Source organism: Rhineura floridana, chromosome 1, assembly GCF_030035675.1.
Source record: "Rhineura floridana isolate rRhiFlo1 chromosome 1, rRhiFlo1.hap2, whole genome shotgun sequence".
In the NCBI taxonomy this organism is placed as follows: Eukaryota; Metazoa; Chordata; class Lepidosauria; order Squamata; family Rhineuridae; genus Rhineura; species Rhineura floridana.
Genome location: NC_084480.1, coordinates 37683554 through 37703810, shown reverse-complemented (window position 1 = coordinate 37703810; position 20257 = coordinate 37683554). Strand labels below are relative to the sequence as shown.

Sequence of the window (20257 nt, the reverse complement as noted above, 5' to 3'; positions counted from 1 at the left end):
GTCAGGAAAGATGGGAATTGTGGTCCAACAACATCTGGAGGCACACTGGTTGGGAAAGGCTGCTCTAACCACTACACCACACTAGCTCTCAACTGGGAACAGGCAACGACACATGCTGCCACAAGGGGGCAGGGCTATATATTCTCTAGTACCGTTAAAGGGACAAGGGAAATTCTATAGTTTGCTGTGATGTAGTTTCCTATTTGAGTGTTGTTTTGCCCTCCCCTTCCTCTTCCTTTTTTTGTGTGTTGCCGTTTTGAATTCTCCATTACCACATGAGTGAGCAGGTGTGAGGCTGCTTGCCAGAAGCTGAAAACTATGGACTGAAGTAACCTGTGTTTCTTCTTTTTGACCTCTTAACAAACAAGCCTTTATCTCTGTATACATGAAAAGGTTGGGAGTAAACTCATTTTATATATTTTACTGGAGAAAGCTTGTTTGCTTTATTCTGCTAGACTATGTGAGGGTGGAGGTGGGGCTGGTTATTGCCATTCCATTTTTGCCATTTTTACTCTGCTAGAGTTAGAACCCCATAATTGTTTTAGCCCATAAACCCCAACAAAAATGAGGATAACGTTTAATATGTAATGATTCCTCTGTTTTCCGATAGCCATGAGAATCAACTCATGTCTACACCTGAATCTTGGTCACACCTTCAAAATGACTGAAAACAAGAAATGTGTTCAAAGGGACATCTTAGTTCCTTTTCATATGGCATATTGGAAACATATAGTGAGCTCATCCTCTAAGAATGGGGCCTTATGTACCCAAAATGGCACTAGCCACACTCACCCAAAGGCAGGTATCAGCAAGCTTAAGGAAAGCCCAAAGTTTGCAGAAATATCTCTGTCTCCAAAAAACCAATAACACACACCTTTTTTTTTTTAATCGTGCACTCATGATTATTTCTGCCCATGATGGTATCAGGGCAGTTATACGCAATCTTACTGTCACTGTTGTTTATGCCTGCAAAAGTTTTGGGACAGACATACTGCTTAGCTTCCAACTGATGCACATCCCACAGCTTTCTACTGAAACTGTAACTTTTATACCATATCTGTTCTGGGTTTTGTTGTTGTTGTTCCACTTTTGTTGCACTATAGCCCAAGAGTGCCCCTCTACATGGCAATATACGAGCCTGCCCAGGCCCTGAGATCTTCAGAAGATGCCCTTCTCTCAGTCCCAGCACCTTCGCAAGTGCGATTGGTCGGGACGCAAGATAGGGCCTTCTCGGTGGCTGCTCCTAGGTTCTGGAACTCCCTTCCTAGGGAGGCACGAATGGCCCCCTCCTTGCCATTCTTCCATCGGCAAGTAAAGACTTTTTTATTCCGACAGGCTTTTGGGATAGAAGGTGTTTAGGATTGGGCTTTACAAGGCTTGTTTTATTGTTTTATATTATTATCTGTATTATTTTAAATTGTTTTTAGATTTTTAAGTGCCTTTTACGGTTTTAAGGTTGTGCATAGTTTAATTGTATTTTAATTGTATGTTTTTCTATGTTTTTAACTACATGTAGTTTTATTTGTAAGCCGCCCTGAGTTCCAGTTTGGAAAAAGGGTGGGGTAAAAATAAAGTTTCAATTCAATTCAATTCAATTCAATAATGCAGTAACACTGGGGAAGCACTGCAGAACAATACAGTTGAAAAATGTAGTAAGCTATAGAACAAAACATTGATACAGCTGATGGTTTGTCTGGAATAATATTTAGCCTTTTCAGTGTGAGCTAACCCATGATAAATGTGACTATGTTCCCACAGAATGTGTTATGCTTTAATTTGGATTCCTGCATTGAGCAGGGGGTTGGACTCGATGGCCTTATAGGTCCCAACTCTACAATTTTGTGATTATATGTGCAGACAGTTCAGTTTAATCCACCATTAATGCACTGTTATTGCATCAATGACATGTTGCAGAATATGCTCACAAACCCCACCAACACCAGTTTGGAAGCGCCCCAAAACAGCTTAATGAGGACTGAGGATGCTCAGTGTGTGTGGAATATTGACTTAAACTTGTGGGGGTGAGATGTAAAAAAAGGGGAGGGATTTAATGTTGTATCCTGAAAAAGGGCATGGCTGGCTGGCAGACTGGCACCCTGAACAGTACTTCAAACAACATTTTGTTATAGTTCCCACTTACTATGAAGAAATAGCTTCTAAGCATTCTCCAGTGTAAAGAATGCCAAGTGTGACATAATACCTGCTACATCACACGAGTCATCCATCACCTCTTGTGCCTGCCTCCACCCCATAGAATTCCTTCAGACTTTCTTCCCTTCCCCACAGAATGTGGGGTTATTTACCAAGTCAAAAAGGGGGTTTCCCAATGCTGTTCTCTGTCAAAGGATGTTGAAAAAGGACTCCAGTGGCAACTGTCCTTTCTTCACTGCTAGTATTCTACTATTTTTAAAAAATCATTTTGTCTTGACACTTTATTTCCAATCACATTTTAAATGTATCTTAATTATAATGCATGCAAGTAGCCGTGCTGATATTTAAATACCATTACTAGCTTAAATAGGAGGGCTCATTTACTATCAGTTATCATAGCAGAGAGTCTCCACAGATAAGTATTTCAAAGAAGCAAGCGCAGCAGCACTTCCAAAAGAGTCTTCCATGTCTCCAAATTAAGACCCCATTTCTGGGGAACTGCATGTCAACTCATTTCCTGGGTTAACCCACCCAGAATGGCTTACTGAAGTGATCAAAGACAGTCCACCCCAGAGCCTTTGAACATTTCTATAAACTCCCTCCTGAGCAGCTGATGAATTTTATGCTTGGGATTAGAGGAAAAAATGCAAATCAAGGGGGAGAAGTAATTGTAACATATTTTCCACTGCAGTGGAAAGTAAATAGGCAGGCATGAAGTACAAAATGGTCCTACTGAGTGAATAGTCAACTTTCCCTTGTTTTCCCCATATATAGGGTTTTACAATGAGGTTGTTTAACAATTCATTATATCAGTGGTTGGGAACTGGATCCAGCCAGATGATCAGATCCAATACTGGCCACCACCCCCAAGTCTCCCACCTGTCAATCACCTGACGTCATTGGCGATTCAAATTGCAAGTCATGGCTGAAAAGGAAGAGTCAGGAATGTATACTAAGTGCACTTCCAATTCATCCTTTCATTGGAATCTCTCTTATACCGAGACAGACCATAGGTCCAGCTAGCTCAATATTGTCTGTACTGACTGGCTGCATCTCTCCAGGGCTGCAGTCTGTGTTCTCTTCCATCCCTACCTGGTGATGCCGGGAACTGAACTTGGGACCTTCTGCATGTGAAGCAGATGCTCAACCCTTTCCTCATTTGCAGTCTCCGACTGAATTCAAACCACAGCTGAAAAAGAAGATTCTAACTAGAAAAGGTCCTCAAATGCAATGATGTATCACTAAACACTAAAGTCAGGATCAATCAGACCATGATATTTCCGATCCCTATGTATGGAGGTGAAAGTTGGACAGCGAAAAAAGTGGATAAGAGAAAAATAAACTTATTTGAAATGTGATGTTGGAGGAGAACTTTGCACATACCATGGACTGCAAAAAAGACAAATAATTGGGTGTTAGAACAAATTAAACCAGAAGTGTCACTAGAAGCTAAAGTGATGAAACTGAGGTTATTATACTTTGGACACATAATGAGAAGACTGAACTTACAAGATTTGAACAAGATGGTTCATGACAGATGCTGTTGGAGGTCACTGATTCATAGGGTCGCCATAAGTCGTAATCGACTTGAAGGCACATAACAACAACAAATGAGATGACATGATTCACTAGAAAAGACAATAATGCTGGGAAAAACAGAAGGGAGTAGAAAAAGAGGAAGGCCAAACAAGAGATGGATTGATTCCATAAAGGAAGCCACAGACCTGAACTTACAAGATCTGAACAGGGTGGTTCATGACAGATGCTCTTGAAGGTTGCCAATTCATAGGGTCGCCATAAGTTGTAATCGACTTGAAAGCACATAACAACAACAACAGTACTTTTTGAATTTGGCTTTTCCTGTCGCCATGCAGCATGACAGAAAAAGGTGCCAAATTTAAAAAGTGCCAAATCCCCACCCACATCCAGATGCATAGTACCCAAGTCTTGCCACATTATTTTGGCACCTGAGGCAGAAAAAGAACACCAGCAGCACCTCTCCTCCTTACTGGCAGCAAAAATACGATAATGGCTAAGTTTGCTGCCCTTTCATGACTTCCAGAATCAGTTGCTTGAGATGGCCACCTCAATCTGCCTAATGGTAGGGTTGACCTCTTTAGTGCTGGGAAAAGAAAAACATGAAACTTTATCATGAATGTGCCATCATTTCTAACACACACAGAATAAAACAGGGAAGCCTCTGCTCAGGTGGAACTCCATTTGTGCATCAGTACTCCTGCATATGCATCAGAGTCTCTGGACTGGGGCTTAAGAGGATAACAATTGCTGTATTGGATCAGATCAGCAGTGTCCCTGGACAGGGTCAGCCTGAGACATTTTGCTGCCTGGAGCAAAGGATGAGATGCTACATCCTTCCCATTCGACATACGAAATCTCACCAGACTGGCAGCTGAATCCCCAGTGCACCTGAGGCAGCAGGTTAGTTTAGGGAGCCCAGCACAGGCTGCATGGCATATACAGCTCTTTCTTCCAACAGAGGGGAATGGCAAGGGAGCCCAGGAGGAACAGTTGGGAGGGGGCTACTGCTCCACACTGCCTAATGGTAGTGCCGGCCCTGTGGCCAGCCAGATGCCCCAGCCAGAAGCTCACAAGCAGACCACAAAGAAACAAAGGGAGCTTCCTTATGCTGAGTTAGACCATTGATCCATGTCACTCAGTACTGTCTGCACTGACTAGGAGCAGCTCTCCAAGGTTTCAGCCAGGGTTCTTTCCCAGCCCAGCCTGGAGAAGCTGGAGATTGAACTTGAGATCTTTTGCATGGAAAGCAGATGCCCTGCCACTGAGCTACAGTCCACGACAGAGATAGTCTTCCTCTTTGGTTTGTTCCCAGTATCTGGTAGTCCAAGCTATGCTTGCCTCTAGGGTGGCCAATTATGCATCGCCACAAAAGAGGAAACAAATGCATTATCAAACCAGAGGACATGGGTTTACATAAAATCTGCAGATTTAGAAATAATGGCTATGATTTAGAATAGAAATGCAACACATCTCACCACCGCAGGACGACCAGTGCGCCTGTTCGGCTTTCTTTCCAGGAGCTCACTGTTGATGGGCAACTTCAAAGTCTCTGCTCTCCCCTTCTACGTTTCTTTATCTTTTAACTGGACTTCAACCAGACAGCCCTTCAGCCAGAGGGCACCTTCAAACAGAGGGCTGCTGACAGCCCTTCCAAGTCTCCGTAAAGTAGAACACATGGCTACGCAACCTGCCTCTGGATAAGGAGGTTCCATCTTCATCCCTTTCCCCCAAATGCATCCTAAACATCCCTATGCCCCACACATGCTTACATCAATTCTTTCAGCACAGAGGAAGATAGAAAGCTGCCTTTTCCTGAGTCAGACCGCTGTTCCATCTAACTCAGTATTATCTCTGATTGTCAATGACTCTTCAGGGCTTCAGACCAGGGTCCCTCCCAGCCCTACCTAGAGATGTTGGGGAGTGAAGTAGGGCCTTTTGAATACAAAGCATGTGCTCTATCACTAAGCCATGGCCCTTCCCCTAAACAGCTGCCAAAAGAAAAGCAGTTATATCCCTCCTTATAGTGGGCTATCACAAAATCACTTTCAACAGTTCTGTGAATCTTAATTTCAACAACATGGGGGCAACCCCCCACCCCACCCAGTACTGTACTTTAAATAAGCACACCTGTACAGTATGCTAAGCAAATAACAGACCCCAGGTTGGATCCAATGCTAGTCCTACTCACAGTATACACATTGAAATTAATGAGTCTGTTAGTCATGTCCATTCATTTCAATGGGTCTACGGACTAGTGTTAGATACAGTCTCCTTTCATTCACTAAGTGTACTCTGCCGTACTGATTAAGAAAGCAACTGCAACAGTCAGACAAATGGTATAGGAATCCTATTAATTCCCAAAGCGGTTGGATGAAAGCAATATAAGGTAGTATGATCCTACAGATATATGCCCTACACGCTTATAATAATGTAGTGCACACTGCAAGTTATGTGATGAGGAGAACATATTCAGCTTACTTAAAGTTTGTTCACAGAGCAACTTTCATATCTTACTTCCTTTGTAGCCTCAAGAGTACAGCAGTCATACCATTTCATTCTAGTGGCCTTAAGTGCCAGACAAAGCATGTAATGCAAAATCACGACATCTAAATGAGAAGGCAGAAACATGGAGCTGTCAGAACAGGTATTCATTTTGCAATGGCAAGACTTTCTTGGGAAGGCAGTAGCAACAGCGTAGTGGCAAATTCAGAAGTGCTGGGTCCCTTCATGATAGTTACGCCAGGCCCCCTCACTGCCACAGCCATACCCACTTTTCCTTGTCTCCCTGTCATCTTTCCAGTCCACATTCCACTACAACAGATGTCTCTAGGAGCCAATCAGCATGAAAGGGGAGGCTGTGTGTTAGCTACTAAGAGTCTTCTGGCTAGCTCACCTCCTTTACTCTGATGTGCTCCAACCATCATGAAAGGACAAGGACTCCTCAGTGGCTAACACGCTCCCCTTTCATGCTAATTGGCTCATACAGAGGGACCTGGCTAGGGCCCTGCTCCCAAAAAAGTAATGGGTCTACGACACCTCCCCGCCATATCCCCAGGCAGCTACACCTCTGTAGTGAAGACGAGGCAGCCAATTTTAGGGAGGCATAAGAATAAAAGTAAACCCCTGCTGGGTCAGACCAAAGTTCTATGTAGTCCAGCGTCTAGTTTGCCATGGCAGACAGGGTCCACGCTCAGACTAGGGTTGCCAGGTCTCCAGTTTTTGCCTATAGACTCCAGATTTTTGGGGTCCTCTCTGGGTGAGTCACCTTAATCTCCGGACACTCAGCTTTCATTAAAAAAAATTAAGGTTCTAGGTGGTCTGGTTCAAAAGATATACACCAAAATGTCAGCCCCTGCAACTTCTGTTAAATGAGCTTGTAGCTGGCTGCTCTACCCCCTCCCTCTTTCAGGTTTGTAGCCAATAAGTGAAGTCAGGGTTGTGATTGACAAGGAATTTGTTGACCTCCAGGCAGTAGCTAGATCCCATTGCAAGGCCAGAAAACTGTTTTTTTTCCTGCTTATCTGAAAATCTCATAAATTGAGTAGTATATAGCTTTTAGCAGTAGTAAAAGTCTTTTCCCCTCTTGTGTGCAGGAGTCAAGTTTAAATTTTCCTGGGCTGTTGAAGAGGGCAGTATTTTGAAAACCTTCCCAATATGAAGCTTTAATCCAATACCACTTTTCTGGGAGTAAAGCTGCAATGCTAATTCCACATATTCGGAATAAACCCCATTGAATTCAATAGGACTTACTTTTGAGTAGACATGGTTAGGATTGTGCAGTAAATTAATGTGACTTTTAAGTGAACATAGCAAAGGATTGTGTTTGTGTTGTAAATCTTCCTCCCCCCCCCACCAAATCCTATTATTTAAAGCAATTCAGCAGGGATTACTTAACTATCACTGCTTTTATTATGTAGGCAATTAATACTAATCTTATTTTCTTAAAAAAAATGTTCTGCAATGACTAACTGGTTTTGACAATAAACTACTATATGGGTATATGTATTTTTACATCTCCAGAGTGTGCATGTATATATATGGAGTCATTCCAATAACGCTGGGAAGTAGGGTTGGTGACTGGAAAACAAGGTAGCTCACAAGAAGAAATAAATCCATTTAAAATCCAGTAACCATAAAAGCAAGTATAAACAGTTGCAAAACAGCTTAAAGTGGCGCAATTCTGAATTTTGGGTTAGGTGAGTGAAGTTCCTTATCACTTAAGGTTGCAGTTCTGCACACGCTTCCCTGTTTGAGTAAGCCCCATTGAATACATTGGGACTTGCTTCTGAATAAATAAACACAGGATTGCACTTTTACCAGCTTCGGCTGGTGAGACAGCTGCGGCCGTTTCTGGACTGGGATAGCCTGACCACTGCTGTCCACGCACTGGTAACCGCCAGGCTGGATTACTGTAATGTGCTCTATGTGGGGCTGCCCTTGAGGTTGGTCTGGAAGCTGCAGCTGGTGTAAAATGCAGCGGCGAGACTGCTCACTGGGGCAGAGTATTGCCAACATGTCACCCCGCTACTGAAAGAATTGCACTGGCTGCCCATTTGCTGCCGGGCCAAGTTCAAGGTTCTAGTTTTTGTGTACAAAGCCCTATACAGCTCAGGACCAGGATACCTGAAAGACCGTCTTATCCCTTATATACCCAGTTGATCACTGCTCTCTGCAGGTGAGGGCCTCCTGCATATACCATCTTATCAGGAGGTTCATTCTGTACAATATAGGAAACGGACCTTTAGTGTGGCAGCACCTGTGGAATTCCCTCCCTTTGAATATTAGGCAGGCACCATCTCTGCTATCTTTTCGGTACCTTTTGAAGACTTTTCTTTTTCAACAAGCCTTTTAAGTTGAGAGCTATCCCAGTCTGTGTCTGTGTCAGAATTGCTTAATATGTTTTTAATAATGTTTTTAACCTTTGTTAAAAAAGTTTTTAAAATGTTTTTAATGCTGTTTTGTCTTAATGTATTTTAAGATTGTTTTTATGATGTTTTAAAGTGTTTTTAGTGCCTTGTTTGCCGCCCTGGGCTCCTGCTGGGAGGAAGGGCGGGATACAAATTAAATAAATAAATAATAAATAAATATCTTTACAGGCTGTGTAAATAATAAACATCTTTTACACTCGTGCTTATATAAATGTTTCTTCATATTATGTCCCGATAAGTATCTGATTTCATAGTATGGTTGTATATTATTATTTCCTTTACATTTTAATTGTGCCCTTCTTCCTTGGGTGTTCATGGTCCCCCTCTGTTGTTTTCACTCTGAGGGGCAGATTAGGCTGAGAGATGGTGAGTACCCCATGGTCACCCAGTAAACTTTAGAACTCATTTCCATTTTAAAAATTAATTAAAATGATTTAAATGCAGGCAAAGTTTATTAAGTAGACCCACACAATACATTTAAAGCAAATCCAACTCACATTTAAAATGCATGACTTTCCCTAAAGAATCCTGAAAAGTGTAGTTTCCCCTTCACAGTTATAGTTCCCACCACCGTTAAACTACAATTCCCATGATCCTGTGATGGGATTCATGTGCTTCAAATGTGTGTTGAATGTGCTTTAAATGAATGGTGTATATCTGCCCTAGGTATGATGTGCATTTATGAATGAATTGAAAAGCAATTGAATTGCTCAGTGGGGTACAATTGCCCCTGAAAGACCAGGTCCACAGCCTGGGGGTCATTCTTGACTCCCAGCTGTCCATGGAGGCTCAGGTCTTGGCTGTGAGCCAGGCAGCGCTGTATCAACTCCATCTGATATGGAGGCTGCGCTCCTACCTTCCCAGCCATCTGCTCCCATCATTGGTACATGCCCTGGTCTCCTCTCGCCTAGACTACTGTAATGTGCTGTACGGGGAGTTACCCTTGAAAACGGTCCAGAAGCTGCAACTGGTACAGAATGCGGCGGCTTGCCTGATTAAAGGCAGCCGCTGGCAAGATCACATCACTCCAGTACTGAAGGAGTTGCACTGGTTACCGGTTGTTTTCCAGGCCCAATTCAAGGTGTCGGTTCTGACCTTTAAAACCCTATACGGTTTCGGCCCAGTCTATCTGAAGGAGCACCTCCAACATCATCAGGGATGCCGCTCAACAAGATCAGCCTCAAAAGGCCTTCTCTCTATCCCACCAGTTAAAACAGCTAGATTGGTGAGAACTAGGGAGAGGGCTTTTCCAATTGTGGCCCCCACTTTGTGGAATTCCCTCCCAAATGATCTCTGCTATGCCCCCTCTACGATGAGCTTCTGCCGGGCCTTGAAGACCTGGCTCTTCAGGCAGGCTTTTGGGGTGGGTTAGGTTTTATTATTATTGTTGAGATTTTTAATGTTTTAATGTATTTGTATGTTTTTATTTTGTACGTTGCCCAGAGTGGCTGGACAGCCAGCCAGATGGGCGACTAATAAATTTAATAAATAAATAAATAAAAAGATACTTTTTTAAACAGGGAAAGCGCAGTGGTAGAACATATGCTTTGCATGCAAAAGTCCAAAATCCAATCTCTGGAAAAGAATATTGCTTGGAATCCTCAAGAGCCAATGCTAGTCCATGTCATCAGTGCTGAGCTAGATGGTACTAAATGGCCTGAGTTGGAATAAGGCAGATTCCTTTGTTCCTAAACGTGGAAAGAGACCAAAGGGCCACAGTGACTCCAAGATTTATTTATGTATTCTGTTTACAACATTTATATACTGCTTTCTTGTAAAAAATCTCAAAGTGATATACAGAAGGAATTAAAACAATAAAATTATTGGCAAAAACAATTAGACCAGTATTTAAAAACATTCAAAATAATAAAACCAAAAATGAGTTAAAAACAGATAAAAAAAGAATAGCTTCTACATGCCTGTGTAGGCTTGCTTAAACAAAAATGTTTTTAGCTGGTGCTGAAAAGAGTACAATGAAGGCGCTTGCCTAATGTGAATAGGCTGGGAGTTCCAAGGCATAGGTGCTGCCACATTAAAGGACTGGTTTCTTACAAGAGCAGAGCAAGTACTATTTGGAACCCATAACACGGAAAACATACCTTAAACATGGCCTGGTAGCAAATTTGCAACCAGTGCAGATTTCAGAGCAGAGGTATTACGTGCTGATAGGGTCTCACTTGTGTCAGCAATCATGCCACAGCATTCTGAACTAACTGCAGCCCCCAGATCAGGTTGTGCTGCATGGGGATTTCTATGACTTTGGCTGACAGGATTTTTTTAGTTTTGGTTTTTGGTTAGGAATCCTGACTGGTTGCAGGATGCTGAGTTTTCTGTCTTACTCATAGGAATCTTGTTGTGGTTGGTATGGTATTACATTTAGGAAATCATCACTGTCTTTTCTTTTTCTGTTTGCATTTCATTTACCTTTAACCTCACTCCCTTAGATCCACAGAAGCAACAACAGTGTTTCCATATGCTTGGCTCAACCCCCTTAAACCCACTGATGATGCACCTTGTTGGTTGCATGACGGTTTGTTTCTTGCCCAATAGTGGTAAAAGAGAATTCACATACTGGGAAGTTTGGCTGCAATTGTTGTTTCCAAGCTGCTGCCTATGTGTTTTCTCTCTGTTATTTATTACTCACTGGAATTGGGTTGGCTGTCAAAGTGAGTTTATAGCAGCCCACAGGGTAGGCAGAAAAGGGTAGAGAATCGTCTTACTTTTACTCATTTCTCAAACCTCTTTCTGAATTGAAGGGTCAAATCTGTAAAGAGGTTTGGAGCAGCCATGTTAAAAGGCAGGGGCAGAGCATTCCAGGCAGGGGTTTGCCAACCCTGCTTGGATATGGATATCTTTTCAGAGGATCCCTAGTCAAGCTTTACCAACAGCACAATTCAAACAATATCTCCTCAGAAGTAAGCACGGCACTTTGCAGATAAAGTCGCTCAGATTCGCTCTGACTTGGACGCTAAAATTGATACAGTCTCAAGGGATGTAACTTTGGCTCCTGCTTGTCCAATAACAATGGATTCTTTTCAATTTGTACAGCCCGAGGATGTGGACAAGATCCTTCGAGAGGCGAGAGCCACCACATGTTTGCTAGACCCTTGCCCTTCCTGGCTCATTAAGAGTGCCAGAGGGGGACTGGCCAACTAGGTGAGGGGAGTGGTAAATGCCTCTTTACAACAAGGCAGAATTCCAATGTGCCTAAAAGAGGCAGTTGTAAGACCTCTGTTGAAAAAGCCCTCCCTGGATCCCTCTATAATGGGTAACTATCGGCCAGTCTCCAACATTCCATTTCTGGGTAAGGTAATAGAGTGTGTGGTGGCTGCCCAGCTCCAGAGATTCTTGGATGAAACGGATTATCTTGACCCATTCCAGTCTGGTTTCAGGCCCGGCTACGGGACAGAGACAGCTTTGGTCGCCTTGGTGGATGACCTACACAGAGAGCTGGACAGGGGGAGTGTGTCCCTGTTGGTTCTACTGGACCTCTCAGCGGCTTTCGATACCATCGACCATGGTATCCTTCTGGGCCGCCTTGCCAGGATGGGACTTGGAGGCACTGTGTTGCGGTGGCTCGGCTCCTTCCTGGAGGGACGAACCCAGAAGGTGGTGTTGGGGGATTCCTGTTCGACTCCTTGGCCGTTGACATATGGGGTCCCTCAGGGCTCAGTTTTGTCCCCCATGTTATTTAACATCTACATGAAACCGCTGGGTGAGGTTGTCCGGGGGTTTGGGGTTCGGTGTCATCAGTATGCGGATGACACCCAACTCTATTTTTCCTTTCCAACTAAAGCCAAGGAAGCTGTCCTGGTCCTGAACCGGTGCCTGGCATCAGTGATGGACTGGATGAGGGTGAACAAATTGAAATTAAATCCAGACAAGACAGAGGTGCTCCTGGTTAGCCGAAAGGCAAATCAGGGAATAGGGATTCAGCCTGTGCTGGATGGGGTTACACTCCCCCTGAAGACACAGGTTCGCAGTTTGGGTGTGCTCCTGGACTCAGCTTTGAACATGGAGGCCCAGGTCTCTGCAGTGGCCAGGAGTGCTTTTGCCCAGCTAAGACTGGTGCACCAGCTGCGCCCGTTCCTGGAGACGCCTGATTTGACTACAGTGATGCATGCCTTAGTTACATCCCATTTAGATTACTGTAACACGCTCTACGTGGGGCTGCCTTTGAAGACTGTTCGGAAACTTAAACTGGTACAAAGAGCTGCAGCCAGAGTGCTAACTGGAGCTGGTTACAGGGACCATACAACCCCCTTGTTGCAACAGCTGCACTGGCTGCCAGTTTGTTTCCGGTCACAATTCAAAGTGCTGGTTTTGACCTATAAAGCTCTATACGGCCTAGGTCCAGGCTATTTGTCAGACCGTATCTCCCCATATGAGCCTACCCGGGTGTTGAGATCCTCAGGAGAGGCCCTTCTCTCAGTCCCAACACCTTCGCAAGCGCGATTGGTGGGGACGCGAGATAGGGCCTTCTCGGTGGCTGCCCCCAGGTTCTGGAACACTCTTCCTAGGGAAGCACGAATGGCCCCTTCCTTGCTATCCTTCCATTGGCAGGCAAAGACTTTTTTATTCCGACAGGCTTTTGGACTAGAAGCTGTTTAAGATAGGAACTCATAAGGTCTGTTGTATTGTTCTATGGTCCTATTCTTAATGTTTTAAATTGTCTTAGTATTTTAAGTGTATGTTTCATGGTTTTAATGTTACGAATAGTTTAATTCTGTTTTAATTGTATATTTTTGTATGTTTTTTACCTATGTGTGGTTTTTATTTGTAAGCCGCCCTGAGTTCCAGTTTTGGAAAAAGGGCGGGGTAAAAATAAAGAGTAATAATAATAATAAGTCCTATTGAGTTCTATGGGGCTCAGTCCCTTAGCAAATGTGTTTAGAATTGCAGCCTTCAGGGGCATCCATCTGAGTGCTCCCATCTAACATCTCCACAACACTAGGCTCCTTTCTTCTTACAGTGGCCTTCTGATGACTGGCTTGGCCTTAGGGCACTTAAACCCTTCTTGCCAGAAACAAGTAGGCTACATTAAATGATCCCTACCCTGGCTCCATATTTTAGCTAAGATTTCTATCTTAATTTCCAATCACAGAAATGTTTTTGTTTGAATTGTATGCTCCAAACAACTGTGGTTGATTCTTAATGTATCATGCTTAATGACATCACTAGGGTCTGCCCCTGGAATCTCAGGGTTTGGGATGCTTCTGGCCTGGCAACCCTACCTCAGACAGTCCCCTTGCCACTTCTCTGTATCCTAGCTGCTCTACCAAAGTGCTTTGTGGCAGCTGAGGACTGGCAAGGCATCACTACGTTCTCTCCCCAGTGTGTCTGTTTGTAAAAACAGGGCATGAAAAATGGGCACCAAGGTTGCTTGCCATGACCCTGAGGAAACCACAGTCCTGAAACTTCCCTTTATTAGCCTTTTCGTCCCCACCCTCTGGAACAAAAGCCCTTCCTGGTGTTGCCATTCTTTTAAACAAAGACGCAAAGGTTTGTTTTCTCTATCCTTGCTGTGGACCAAACCAAATAATAGGTTTTAGTAATAACGTGGGCTTTTAGGATAGAAAAGGGGATGGGTGAATTGTTAGACAAACAGAATTATGCAGGAAGGGTGGGTAGCAACAGTGGTTGCTGGGAGAGGCATATAGGTCAAACAGTGCAATTGAATACACTGAACTGTTGGTATAGCTTGCTAAGAGGAAGCATGTGCTTCTAACATATGGCCATCATTAGACATGGGTAAAAGCACATTTTGTAATATCCCCCCCCTGTCACGGCCCCGTCAGAGGACTCATCAGACGAGGATGACTCAGGAGTAACAGCAGCAGACCCAGAAGCAGCAGACCCAGAAGGAGAAATGGAGGAAACTCCTGAGAACCCAGCTCCTTCTCCCCCTCAGCTGCAGAGCACCCCAGATATAGTAGAGGCCCTGCAGCCAGGCGCAGACAGTGAACAGGATACTCCCCCCTCACCTGCAGAACGTAGACAACAGAAGGGCAGGCAGAAGAGGGGCAGGCCTGTCCACTTAAGGCCAAAACGCTGAGGGCTCACACCTGCTGACAAACCTGCTCCTTAAAAGTCAAACCTTGGCTTCAGCTTGTTGCTGACTACAACGTTAGGCGTGACCACTGTGTGTCTTCCTATCCCCTGAACCTTGACTTGGACTGATCTCTCGGCAAACTAGACCCGGACCTTCACTGACGTCTCTTCTGGATTTCTGGCTTGGCACGTAAGCTTTGAACGGCCTCTGCCCTTATCTTGCTTCCTCCTTACTAGCCTGGCAGATTTATAGCCAAGCTGCCGGCTGAGGACTTACGGCCTGGCAATTACCAAGGAATCTCCAGCCCTGCCTGCACCCCCACCGACACCGCTGTCTCAGTGAAGAGCTGACACCCCCCCCTCGCAAGGCTCCTGTGGACCTAAGTAGCTCAGCTGGAGAGGGAGAGCTTGTCCACTGAAGAGACAGATGGGTAAAGGAACCTGTTGCCAGGTGGAAAGAGAAAGAAGTGATGGAGAGGTCTGTGAGATCACCAGCAAGAATATCTTGGCTGCATAAGCAATTTTATTTTCTAGCCACTCTTCCTTTGCATCCCTGTAGCCAAGCCAGCAACAGGAGAGGAGCAATGCAACATCCTAGGATTAAGCCAAGATATCCAGTTCAGATATAGCAATAACACGACACAAGCCAAGACTCACAAGCCAGCTGCAAGCCGTAGTTTCAGATCATGGTTTGTTGACCCAAACAAATCACTGTTAGTTGGTTGTCAGCTGGGTTCAGACATACACCCATGCTAGAGTTAAGCTAAACAAACCATGGTTTAGTGTTACATATAAACTCAGCCAACAGTCTGCCACATTCATTTGAGATACACATTCACACACTTCTGTGATCAAGTGCATACAGTATTTACAGACAGCGGGGATGGGGGGCATGGGAAGAGAGCTACCCAAATTTTAACTGTAAACACATTAGTATAAAATGTAATGTTCTGCATATATTTTTCACCACTTTTGCAAAAAGAGACTTAATTACGTACATTCTGGAGGCTATTCACAAATAAAAGATGTATATATTCTCTTTGACAGAAAGGCAATTTAAATGTGCTAATGAGGAGTCATCAACAAGAACTAGCATGTTATTGCCACAGTATCTATAGAATTTTTACAGTTGTTAATATAAAACAGCAGGGACTATATTATAAAATTAGCCCTGTGTGTTGACATCATGTAAAAAAATGTTATATATATATATAAAACAAGGCAATTTGCCCGCTGGAATAAATGGGCTTTTGTCTGTGTTCTGAAGGTTGGAAAACAACAGTGGGCTTCAGTGGGAAGGTGGGGAGCCACCACAGAAAAGGCCCAGCATGGTATATATATTTCCTTAAGGAGAACAAAGTGGGAGTATTCTTCTCATAAACCTATGACTTAGACCATTAGGAAAGGGAATCCACTGAAAATAATATGGGCATAGAACTTCATCCAGTCGCCTCTCTGTGAAACATGATCTCTTTTCCAAGGGGTAACAAGTAATGAACAATCTCAGACATTATGGGAACCACCTTTTAATGTCAACATAAATTTTGCAGACATCAGTAAGTTTTCCTGTCTTATCCTAGCCAGAAACTGCTCGCTGATTGGGGTGGAGCCACTATACTAGCTTCCTGGCAGGCAGTGAAGCATGTTGGACAGCTCTTTGAAAGTTCAGCCTAAAATCTGAAGCGGATTCCACTGCCCCACTGACATGGAGCCATCAGCTGCCACTGCTGGCAGGTAGGTCACTGTTGACTCCTGGGAGGAAGAGGGGGATCGGTGAAGCACAGTGTAACAGCACCAGCAGAAGCGCCACATTAGCTTCACTGGTGTATTTGCAAGGCAACAGTCTTCTTGCTGCCTCCTCTCTCCCGCCTAGTAAGCAACAGCAACCCACCTGCTGGGAAGCTAGTATAGCAGCTCTGCCTCACCCAGTGAACTATTTCTGATCATAGCTGTGATAGTCATGGGGGGGGGAATGGAAGCCTTGCATGCTGCTGTTAAAAAGCTGCTATCAAACAGCAACTGCATCTGGGTGTAAGAAAAGTTGTTTTTCAGATGATCTTCAAGAGCTATTAATGGCACTGGAGAGCAAGAATAACTCCTATTTGAAGGTACCTCCAAAATTCACTTTCAAATTTCACTAGTTTTGGGGACAGCTGTAGAAGTCAGGAACTCCTTGCCACAAGACAGAATCATCAAAAACATGTCTTTTAGATAATAAAATCATAAGCCATGCCAGATTATTCCACAACCAGAGAACAGGTGTACTGGGGCCCATGAACAATGGAGACTTTGCCACTTTCTAGTTTTGGGATTTGATTTTCATATTGACATTTCTAGGGAGCAATATACCCATTTGCAAATTTCAGCTCGTTAAGTTGCTTTGGATAATGTACATCAGATAACTCATATTTGGAAGAGATATATAGCAGGCCAGAGGCTCTTCTTTGTGTTTGTATTTTTAATGCCACCAGAAAATGACTCAAGTGAGTGAGCCAAGCCACATGCAAAAAAGAACAAAGTGAATAAAAGAATCAATCACAATCTAATCTGATCAGGTTAAAAAAAAAAGGTCCAAATATAGTGGCTTGACCTCTACAATCACTATGCATGCATTGAAAGAAGAAAAAGATATTTGTTTGCTTACCCAAATCTGAAGCTTAATTCTTTTTTCATTCTTGAAAACTGTTTTGACTTTGAAATCGATCCCAACGGTGCTGACAAAAGCTGATGTAAATGAATCATCGGCATAACGGAACAAAAATGAGGTTTTCCCAACACTGCTGTTGCCAATGATGAGTAGTTTGAACATGTAATCAAAGTTCTGGTCTGATGTATCTTTCTGGCCGAACCTGGCGTCTTGTGCAGATGCCATCTGTAATTTTCAGAAAGGTAGCGTGGGAAGAAAAAGGTTGGGATTTTTTTTTTTGTAATTTACCTTTTATGTTCCCATTGTACAAATCTAAAGTGCTGATATTTAATTGAGCTCCTCAGTGCTGTATATCAGAGATGGAGGACAAATTTAACAAGGTCTTAAGCCACTCCCCAACCGTCCTGATAATCCAGAGATATCCATGATTAACATTTCCATCCCAGAAGGTATTGGCAGACCGGCAGTACAGATCAGCAGGCAGAAAAGGCTAGCTATTTGTGCCAAACTTAAGTGCTGATCAGTTCTGAAAATGTATCCAAAAGGGCATAATCACAGTTGGTCACTAAGCACAATGCGAAACTAGCTCCCCGTTCACTGAAAGGGAACAGTTCCTCAAGTGGCAGCACTGCAGTCAAAAATAATGGCTGTCAACAGCAGTATAAACCCGTTTAATCCAGGTCGGGAGAGGATGAAATGAAAAAACAATTCAGGGGTCAATTCTTTGTGTGAGCCAGGAAGTAGAAACCAAAAGGGTTGTTTTTCTCATTAGCTTTGTGATGCAATTTTAAAACAGTTTAGGGTCTGTGTGTTAACCATTGGCTTTGTTTACAGAGGTTTAGAAAAATTGCAGCTTTTTATAAGAGCGTTTTGTAACATTTGTATCCTGCTCTTCAGCTAAAGAGCACAGGAGAGCCTACAAGGGCTTTGTTACCACCCACAAGTATCCTGAAAGATCCTGACTGGCTGACTGTATTATTATTATTATTATTATTATTATCAACAATAATAACAACAATAACAATAACAATATCTGCCCTTCAAGTGACATCCCGGGGCAAATCACAACAATGTAAAATACACATTAGAAACAGTTAAAAACAAATTATAATCACAAGAATAAGGTGGTCCCTAAAAAATATACATCTCAAATGTCAAAAGATGGGGTAAAGAACTTCATGGTGAACTTCATGGCTGAAAGGAGATTTGAATGCAGGACTCCCCATCAACATTCTAATGAAGAGAATGTTGGACGACTACATTCCAACCACTCTACCATATTTTCATTTATTTCAAGCATTATGCTAGTATTCTTTTTATTACAGAATTGTACCTCTGCAGTTCTTTGCAGAACTAACTCTGCAAAGGATCAGGGTGCACAGCTACTACAGTCCTGTGCACCATTTCTTGGGAACAAGTCCCATTGAACTCGTTAAGACTGACTTCCAAATAGATGTGCACAAGCCAGGTGCTTAGTAAAATTCTTGACATGGCCTTCTGCTTTTTGGCATCTTCTTGTCTCATCCTCCATATATAGCAACTAATGCTATATTAGTGCATTACAGACTTGATGCTGCAAAGGTAGTCTAGTACTGATGCTAATGGATTGACCTTCCTTTCAGGTTAAAATTCTGAATTCCTCCTTAGTCCTGCTTTAAAATTCTCAATGTCCGATCTGATTTGCATCATGCATCATGTACACGGGAAGGCTTTGTCCTCAAAGCAGACACACAAATACTTTACATAAATATATAACAAACAAACAAGACTCCTTTTGGGAGGAGGGGTGTTCCCTGCTTTCATCTCTAGAAAGAAGAGTCACACATATTTCCAACTGCCAGAATGCTACTGAAAAGAAGGCACTGCAAACATTCCTGAGCTCATGTCACAAAAAGGAAGTCCTTATCAAAAGAGTATCCACTTATATTTTCCCCACATCTGTATACTTAAAAACATCCAACTCCATATATAACTTGTGGTGAGTTGACACATTAGATTACTTGTGTGACAATTGAAGCACTCTGGGTAGCCTGTATGGGGGGGGAGCCACCATGCTAGAATAAATTTGCATGGATTAATTCATGACAAGCAATTACTTGCAGTGGGAGTCAAGCTTAAGTGTGATACATTTCTTATACGTTAATATGTTTGGACTGCTTCATACATTATAGCTAAAACCCAGTTCTACATGGTGGTACTCCAGGTGAAGGCCATAATATATCTGCAAGCTTTAAAACGGCACAACCATGTGTCCTGTTTATGGAGGACAGTCCTCTGTTTGAAGGTGTCCTGTATGTGAAGGGCTGCTTGGTTCAGGAGTAGTTCAAAGATAGAATACCCTAAGAAGAAGGAGCAGGGGCCTTGAAGTTGCCCATCAACAATAAACAATAAACACTTGAACAGCAGACTGAGCAAGCACAATGACCACCTGGTCAGAATCTTAGCTACTACAATAAGTTGTACTGGGTGTTTATCTACATATATCTAGAAATCAGCCTTGGCAAACTTTATGAGGGCTTCTTTTGCCCTCTCATTTGGTGATGCTCTTTCTCTTTTGGGGTGAGGCATAAAAGGCCCAATTTATTTTCATTCATGTTAGCCTGAAAATGTGGAAACTCTCTTTAATAGCAATAATGGCCACTGGGAGACCCACTGTGGAATATTTATTTATTTATTAAATTTATGTATCCCAACCTTCCTCCCAGAAGGAGCCCAGGACAGCATAGTAGTGGTTAGAGTGTTGGACAAGGAGACCAGAATTCAAATCCGTACTCAGCCATGAAGATCACTGTGTAGTCTTGACCCAGTAACTATCTCTCAGCCTAATCTACCTCACAGGGTTATTGTGAGGATCAAAGGAAGAGGGTGAAAACCATGTAGATCACTTTGAGCTGCGTGGAGGAGAGGTGGGATATAAACATAATAAAATAAATAAATAACA

General features: G+C 43.1%; 1 protein-coding gene across 3 annotated transcripts in view; it reads right to left on the bottom strand.

Moving 5' to 3' along the window:
* The window catches only part of RAB3C (RAB3C, member RAS oncogene family), a 179637-nt gene that overhangs the window by 149308 nt on the left and 10072 nt on the right, over positions 1 to 20257 (bottom strand). For all 3 annotated transcript variants that reach the window (XM_061618404.1, XM_061618414.1, XM_061618401.1), the window contains exon 2: positions 17314 to 17541. In XM_061618404.1, the coding sequence (XP_061474388.1) occupies positions 17314 to 17541 (228 nt within the window). The remainder of the gene's footprint in view (positions 1 to 17313; positions 17542 to 20257) is intronic.